At 25.2% G+C, this 8,193-nt stretch overlaps 3 protein-coding genes across 6 annotated transcripts in view; 2 read left to right on the top strand and 1 right to left on the bottom strand.

The window, feature by feature from the left end:
- Window positions 1–2,137, top strand: part of LOC102677107 — an 89,804-nt gene extending 87,667 nt beyond the window's left edge. For all 3 annotated transcript variants that reach the window (XM_006616175.2, XM_006616176.2, XM_031510683.1), the window contains 3 exons: window positions 21–234; window positions 307–549; window positions 642–2,137. In XM_006616175.2, coding sequence (XP_006616238.1) covers window positions 21–234; window positions 307–549; window positions 642–781 — 597 coding nt within the window. In that variant the 3' untranslated portion in view covers window positions 782–2,137. The remainder of the gene's footprint in view (window positions 1–20; window positions 235–306; window positions 550–641) is intronic.
- Window positions 2,138–3,789: 1,652 nt separating this feature from the next.
- On the bottom strand, window positions 3,790–5,654 carry LOC102676961 (upstream stimulatory factor 1-like). Its single transcript, XM_006616173.2, has 4 exons — window positions 5,394–5,654; window positions 4,702–5,080; window positions 4,429–4,581; window positions 3,790–4,323 (listed from the first exon to the last, which is right to left on the bottom strand). The coding sequence occupies exons 1-4, from the start codon at window positions 5,429–5,431 to the stop codon at window positions 4,120–4,122; spliced, it is 774 nt and encodes a 257-aa protein (XP_006616236.1). The 5' UTR covers window positions 5,432–5,654; the 3' UTR covers window positions 3,790–4,119.
- A 1,806-nt stretch (window positions 5,655–7,460) lies between these two features.
- Window positions 7,461–8,193, top strand: part of LOC102676824 (chloride channel CLIC-like protein 1) — a 2,871-nt gene continuing 2,138 nt past the window's right edge. For both annotated transcript variants that reach the window (XM_031510688.1, XM_006616172.2), the window contains exons 1-3: window positions 7,461–7,558; window positions 7,670–7,753; window positions 8,044–8,179. In XM_031510688.1, coding sequence (XP_031366548.1) covers window positions 7,461–7,558; window positions 7,670–7,753; window positions 8,044–8,179 — 318 coding nt within the window. The remainder of the gene's footprint in view (window positions 7,559–7,669; window positions 7,754–8,043; window positions 8,180–8,193) is intronic.

Below are 8,193 nucleotides of genomic sequence, written 5' to 3'. Positions count from 1 at the left end.
TTTTTTTTTTTAATTCACAGGGAGAAGATCTCATAGAAGTTTCGTCCCAATTAATTTATCAAGGTGAAGCTGTAAGAGTCACTACTGGCATGTGGACAAATAATATCACCCTCTTCCTGTTCGATCATCAGTTAGTATATTGTAAAAAGGATATTTTAAAGAGGAATACCTACGTATACAAAGGACGAATTTATCTCGACACAAGCGAAGTGATCGATGTTCCCGATGGTAAAGGTAAGTTTTTCAAACCATCGTGTATTTTATCATCGATCCAATTCCAAATATCGATCATTTGTTAATTTACAGATCACCAACTGGGTGTAACAGTGAGGCATTGTTTAAAAGTGTACAGCTGTGTTCGAGATAAATGGTTATTATTCTGTTGTCGCACAGCGGAAGAGAAACGTCGATGGTTGACAGCCATGGCGGAGGAGCGAAGATTGGTTGCACAGGACAGAAACGATGGGTTAGAGTTTCCTGCTGCAGCGAGGCAACTAGCTAGACTCGCTGCAACGAGACAACAGAACAGACCGCCAATTAAACCTCGCAGTACGTAAAATAATTGTTATCCGATTATTCGGATTAGAATTAATTTAAATCTTGGATAATAATTAGATATCGTTTAAATTTAATAATTACAGACAAAACGTACAAAAGAGAGTCGGCTTACGAAATGCCAACAATGGTCGGGCAGGCCACGACAAACTCGTTAGGGCGTAAAGTTGGCACTTGGTTCACATTCGGTAGCAGCAAGAAAAATACACGACTTCAGCCGTCCTGAGACAGGCCTACCTTCGTGCCATACATCGACTTGTGAAAGTTTAACGAGAAGCGCTCGATCGTTGCTTCGTAACTATGAATTTCGTTCACGCGTTACTCGTGTGAGAAACTTTTCTTAAAAAAAAAGTTCCTTATCAGCTTGATTTATTCGGATTTTCTTCGATGTTTCGACGTTCAAGAATATTCGAATAATCAAGCGATCGAATATTTCGTTTTAATCAACACGAAGGCAAACGATAACAAGCGCTTATCATATGTATGGAACGAAGGTATTTTATTTATATAATTGTTAAGTTTGACGTTTAATCTGTCGATAACAATAATATCGATACGTCCTGTTGACAGGATAGTAAAACGCTACAATTTTCACCAGTCCGATTATATAGTATTCTTGTTTAATTTAAACACATACAGTTCGATAAAAGAAGAAGAAGAAGAAGAAAAAAAAAGAAAAGAAAAGTGTAACTTTATATCGTTGGCGATATTTAATTTCACTGCCTCGAAAAAAGATTCTTCTACGCTTTCTCGTCTTATAATCACGCATCTATCAACGCATCTATGAAGTTTGAACAAGGTATTATCACTTAGTTGTTTCTAGAAAATGATAAACGTTGTTTGTTCAAACTATAATCGCCAGAAATATTATATTAATTAAGCATAATTATAAATTTACGTAAAGGAGAGTATGCGTACAAGCAACGTTTATGAGAATATCTCAAGTGAAATGAAGAATATTAGAAAGTTTGGAGAAATATGAAGAGATCGAGCGGTTAAAAGCAAAGCAACAAGTATCGAAGCGGATCAAATTAGAAAATATAATCGAAGAAAAAAAGTTACATAAATTAGAAAAATGAATGCACTTATTATTAGACATGTATAAATACATATATGTGTAAAGCCGTTAGTGAGCTTTTGCGGTATTAAAGAGAAAGTACTAGTCACACTTATCATGGAAACACATGAAAGACCAGTGATGAAACTTTATCATTATTGAAATGCAACCGCTTGTATGTTGTGTACAATGGATTAGTAATGGCCATCCATTTTTTATGGTAATAAAGACTGATTGAGAAATGTTTGTTTTCCAGAGATTTACGAGTAAATAGGTATGAGGGAAGCACTGAGAGAAAAGTATAATAAAAGTGTAATCGAATTTCAACATAGATCAACTTATATATATATATATATTTGCAGTTTCAAAATGAAAAATCTTTTAATTGTATTTCTAGTTTGATGACAATTTAGATAATGTATTTTAGAGTGCACACTGAAAAAAAAACAATTGATACAAATATTATATCTTGAAATTTTCTCTCGGTGAAGCGAAACGTATCACATATTCATTAAAAAAAAAAAAGAAAAAAAAATTTTAAATTGTTTCGCTCCTTTACTGCCTAAAATTATCATCATTTCATTTAAAAAGCAGTAAATTGTAATACTCATCGTAGTTCGTATGAAGGTTTTAAATTTTTAGTAAATGGACGGAGAATTATATTTCTACGTCAGATATAGAGGCGGACAGTATTAACAATATAAATATCATTAAACGTGTAAATACTCGCACATCAAAGCTTCTTTTCTACTGCTGCTTTAGCAGTTTCTAGTTTCTAAAGAAGAAAAAAGAATCATCTGAGATATCTTTCAAATTTTTCTACTCTTGTACAGAAAAATGTTACAGAGAATATCACGATGAAAGCCAGACAGCCAGCAAAAACCTCTGTGTTTTGTATGTTAAAGATTTAATGGAGTATGCATACTGTCTGTAATTCTTCATCGCATATTTCAATTAACATTTCAAAAAACTAATCCACTACCAATTGTGAAAGTTTTCAACACTGCCAATATGTTTATTAGATATGTTTTTTTTCGTTTCTGATAATCTTTATCGTTCTAACGAATGTATAATCTTCAAATTATATGTTTAAAAAAAAAAATTATTATTCTCTGCCTTCGAGCGTAATTTTACAATAAAAAAAAAAGAAGAAATATTTGTAAAACATAAACAATACACAGAAGTATATTTTTGCTTATTTTCTGGCATAGTATTTAGTATATGAAAAGGACAATATGATAACAAAGTGAAAGAGCAAGATTCCTACTCAATTGTACAGAGATCATTAATCATTGATGTGTAGATTAGAAGCGATACATTTATTGCTGGACCTAATTCATTTAAAACTTATTTTTATAGGAATATATTTATTTGTTCGAACGCAATTTCTTTGTAAGCATTGTTATGTAAGGACAATTATAATAATGGCCAATGTAACTAAACATAAAAAGAGAAATATCTACATATTAATTATAAATGCTGAAATGATAGTCATCATTACATTGCACAACTCAGAATTTCATTGAATTTCACCGACATCGATAAAGAAAAAAAACTTTTATAAATTATCAGAGTAATATTACAAATATATGCAACATGTATTAATTATCGAAAAAAAAAATGAACATTACGATAATTTATTCTTTGCATTATTGTTCTACATATCTTGATAAAGACACGTAACTCAATATGTGATGAATAATTCGACGTGTATTCTTTCTATATTTATAAATTAGAAAATTTGTATTATTACTCTGAAAATATTAAAACAAATTCTGCACAAACGATGTGCTTTGAAGCAATAATATTAATAAACTTTACAGTAATAACAGTTTAGGCTGTTGCATATATATATATGTGAATGCATATATTGTCCCTTGTAATATTCAATATTAGTTGCACGTGCATATTAATGATTGACATTATTGTATATCATTAATATACACGAACATATTACACTTTGAAATATTTAAAAAAAAAAAAAACAATTGATACGATAATGTATTTGATTTCGTGTAAATAACTTAGATACCGTTATGAGTGTAAATATTGTAGAACTCGTCATTAGTGAAAATTTCAACATATTCTAGGCAATAAGAAACTTTAAAATTAAATGATATAACTTTTGGATAAGATTAATTATTGATTAATAGCACAATGTTTTGTATATTTGTATATTTAATTTAATGATTTAATAATAAATTACTCCCTTTGCTCGATTGTTCACGTTATAAATAATTATTGTTTATGATATGTACAGTTGAAATTACATAATATGTTTACAATTGTTTTCAAAATATAAATATATACTCAGTTAAATATATGTAAATAAACATTTTATAATTACTACATTATTATTACTTTATTGCACTGAATTATGCATTTCCTATACATTATTTTTTACAAATATAAGTAAAAATAATATATACTTTGGATAAAACTGTCATGGAAAAAATATTTAATAAAAATCCAAATTTCTATTACTATTTATTATGTATTTATGGAAATTAAGTACCAAGTATATAAGTACTTTTTGAAATTTGTGCTTTTAATTCGGAATTTTCCTTTCTTAATTGATTTACCACTTGTCTTAAAGTTTTAGCTTCTTCTGATAACTGAGCATTTTCGTCTAAACTTTGTGCGAAATTTTCCTGTATTTCTCGTAATTCTGTAATGTACTGACATGCTCTTGCCAAGATTCCTCCTTTACTCTATAAGTATAAAATTTCAATAAATGTTTGGAATAAAAATGATATAGAAAATGAATTATCAAATAAGATATAAATTATTGAAAAATTAGTTAATCAAAATAATACCTGCAACTCAAAATTCGTTTTTACATCTCCATCAGCTGTTGTACTTTGTTCACATTCTGGTAAAAGCTTTCCTAATTTTGAAATCCAATTATTAATTTTATCCCTACGACGTCTCTCAACTTCATTATGAGTTACTCTTCTTCTTTCATCTCTCTATATAATATTATTAACAATAATATTAATATTTTTTAATATATTTTTATTAATATATTAGTATTTTTAAATATTTTTTAGTATTTATTAATATTAATTATAAACCATATAAGATATTACCTTTTTAATATTAGTAAGAATATTCTGAGGATTATCTATTTGAAGTTTAACACGTGGTGCAACTGTTCTTGCAGATTCTGAAGAAACAACTTCATTACCATTGCTAAGTACATAAAATTGACCATTTATAGGTGAAGTTAAAACTTGAACAGTATTATTTATTGGAGCAGCTATTGACAATTCAGCATTATTTATGTGATTATCACCAACTTGTACTACACGATATGCTACTGTATTATCATTCCTATTTACTTCACATAATTGATACTGTATATTATCTTCTTCTGTAACAGTTTCTATTTCTGTATCACAATCTATTATTTCAGCTTCTTCTAAAACTACACCAACATTATCATTGCTAATTGTATTCTCATCCACACTGTAAAATATTAAATATTAAATAAAAGTATACCAAAGAACCCAATTAATTTAGAATATTCTAAATATTCTAAATAATTTAAAATTATATTTTCTACAAGATAACCTTATAGATTAAAGTACATAATGTTCCATATAAAACAAAATTTTATATTACGAAATATAAATATAGATTTATATATTCTATAAAACTTGAATATATAATTTTATATAAAAAAGAAATTATTATTAGTATATTAAATTTCATGTTTATAGTTATATTGTGTTTATGTGAAGGAATATATGTAAAATAAAAAAAACAATAAGAAACATACCTTTCATCAATATTTTCGAAATGATTTAAAACTTCCATTTTAATTTTTTACTATGAATTTCTTTCAATCACAGTTTCTTTATGCATAAATGAATGTACTAAATTTCTTATTTATACTGAGATCTATTTTCTATAGCTAATACGTCACACAATTTGTAAAAATATGTATAGATGAAATTATTTATCATATAGATAAAATTATTTAATATATATTAAATATTTAAAAATATTTCACAAGCAATTGATAATATCTGTATGTATTTAAATGTCAATATATAATATTAAATTTGATAACATACATATATACATACAGATATATATATATATATATATAGATATAGGTATAGTTAAATCACAGATAAAATACAGAATAGACTTAACATTTGATAGAAATTTGTATTTTATTTTTTGATTGTGCAAGAAATCATGTTTAGCATTTTTTTCTTTTAAAGAGGTGAGTACAAAAATTATATTCAATCATAAAAATTAATTTACACATTTTAAAAATAATTCTGATATATTTCTTCGATTATTACGAATAGTATTCAACTTATACATAAGTTGAATTATTCATGAATTAAAAATTATATTCCTATTTTTTACAATAGAAAAATACAATATTACAACATAATGAAAATAATATTAATTTTTGAGATTTTTTAAAAAAATACATTTAAATACATTAAAATATATTATTAAAATTATATTTATATAATGTTAATATACAATTATAAATATTAATATTTAAACAATATAGATAAAAGCAAAAGAAGATAAAGTTAATTAAATATCGAAATCATCTTGAGCACATTTTATAAAATAAATATAGACAAGGAGAACAAATAATGCGAGAAGGATAGATATAGGGTAAAAATTATTGAAATCAGCGCCATCTTCAGAGTGCCGCAAATGAAACTCATATAAAAAGGACAGAAAATAATAAGAAAAAGATAGAAATAGAATGAGAATTGATTTTTAGTGCCATCTTTCGAGTATCAAAGACATTTCTTCAAAAGTAGGATAAAGTAGGTAGGAATTAGTTATTATCTCCATCTTTTGAGTAGTAAAGATATCTTTTTGAAAATAGGATAAAGTAGAAAAGAAATGACTATTCGCGCCATCTTGTAAATACTGAATATATCACTTTAAAAATCTTTTTAAAAGATTCGAAAGATGGCGATAATATTTAATTCTTGTTCTACTTTATCTTTCTTTTGAAATGATATCGTTAGCATTCGAGAGATGGCATTGATGATCAATTCTTAATCTATATCTATCTTTTTCCTATTATTTTCTGTCCTTTTTATATAAGTTTCATTTGCGGCACTCTAAAGATGGCGCTGATTTCAATATTTTTATTCTATTTCTGTCCTTTTCGCACTATATTCTCGCTTTATTTGATGCTTGATTTCGAACATAAAGAGATGAGATATTAATTGAATATACTTTTATTTCTATTTCTAGTTTTTATTGTGAAATCTATTGATATTACATTTTTAACTTTACAATATATTTCTAGGATATTATTTTCTTAAAACAATATACCTTGATATATAATGTGTGAATATTTTGATTCGATGACAACTACAATAATTTTTTAAACAAATGAAAGTTTGATTCGACAATAAAGAAAGGAAGAAATTTTAAAGCTTTTCAATGAAAAATAATCTTAATGTCGGTAATAATATACAACATGTTTGATATTTTTTGAAGAAATGGCGCTACAAGTTAAATGCTAAATAAGATAACAGCGCATCTTATCTTAAACTTTTCTAGTACTATAATTTAATATAACATGGAGTGGTATCACTGCTTTAAGTAAATATTTTACCGTTTTGTGATTTAAATAAATTATTGCAAATCATTAAACGTGATATATATTAATATTAAACTTGATATATATTTCATCTTTTTTATATATTTATTTGCAGTGTATTATAATATAAAAACAAAAAGATAGGTTATGGTTATTATTGATAAACATTGATAACATCAATATTTTTAGAATAGTATTCATATAAATTTCAATCGTTGAAGATATCGTATTCAAAGTTTATTTTTGTATATAATGAAGTATTCAAGAGAATTTATTTTTTTGTCAATTCATATTTTTGCAATCATTTTAGTTATTAATTGTGAAGATGAAAATTATTTTGAAAATATAGAGTAAGTATATACATTTCTATTAAAGTGTATATATAATTTTTAAATTTAACAATTAAATAATTTTTTTTATTATTTTTTTACAAATATGAAATAAACAACAATTTTTTATAGGAATACAGAAGAATTAATAGATCCACATTCATTTTTCTATAATAAACAAAGTAAAACAATGATTAAAGACATAGAAGTGGACATGTATGTATAAAATATGATATGTATATAATTTAGATTATGATGGAATTTTAATAATAATAGAGAAGTAATAAACATTATATCATATTATTCAAATTAGTACATAAATATGTATATATTGGTTTTTTTAATATAAAATTTTATGTATGTATAAATGTATATATTATATTCTGCATATAATATAATATATAATTTTTAAAATTTATATATATATGTATATAATATATCGTAACTTACTTTTAATAACATAAATAATTTTTAATAACAAAAATATTGTTTGTTAATATTTTTAGGGTAAAAGTTATGCAAAACAATAATGAAGATCAAAATAATTTGAAATCTTCTAAACAAGCAAATAATTATAGTAGTCATGAAGCTATTTTTTATAAGCGTTTAATTAATTTATTACTATCAAATATCCATATACAGGTAATAAAATAATA

The sequence above is a fragment of the Apis dorsata genome, unplaced genomic scaffold, assembly GCF_000469605.1.
Source record: "Apis dorsata unplaced genomic scaffold, Apis dorsata 1.3 scaffold_254, whole genome shotgun sequence".
Taxonomy (NCBI): Eukaryota; Metazoa; Arthropoda; class Insecta; order Hymenoptera; family Apidae; genus Apis; species Apis dorsata.
Note: the sequence above shows the minus strand (reverse complement) of the source record. Positions and strands in the feature narration are given on the sequence as shown.

Bases quoted from the DNA above. Each gene is read 5' to 3' on its own strand.
- LOC102676961 (XM_006616173.2), bottom strand. From the start codon at position 5,431: ATGGAAGTTTTAAATCATTTCGAAAATATTGATGAAAG. The intron at 5,081-5,393 runs GTATGTTTCTTA...AATATTTTACAG, and splicing joins TTCGAAAATATTGATGAAAG to TGTGGATGAGAATACAATTA. The intron at 4,324-4,428 runs GTATTATTTTGA...TTATACTTATAG, and splicing joins AAACGAATTTTGAGTTGCAG to AGTAAAGGAGGAATCTTGGC.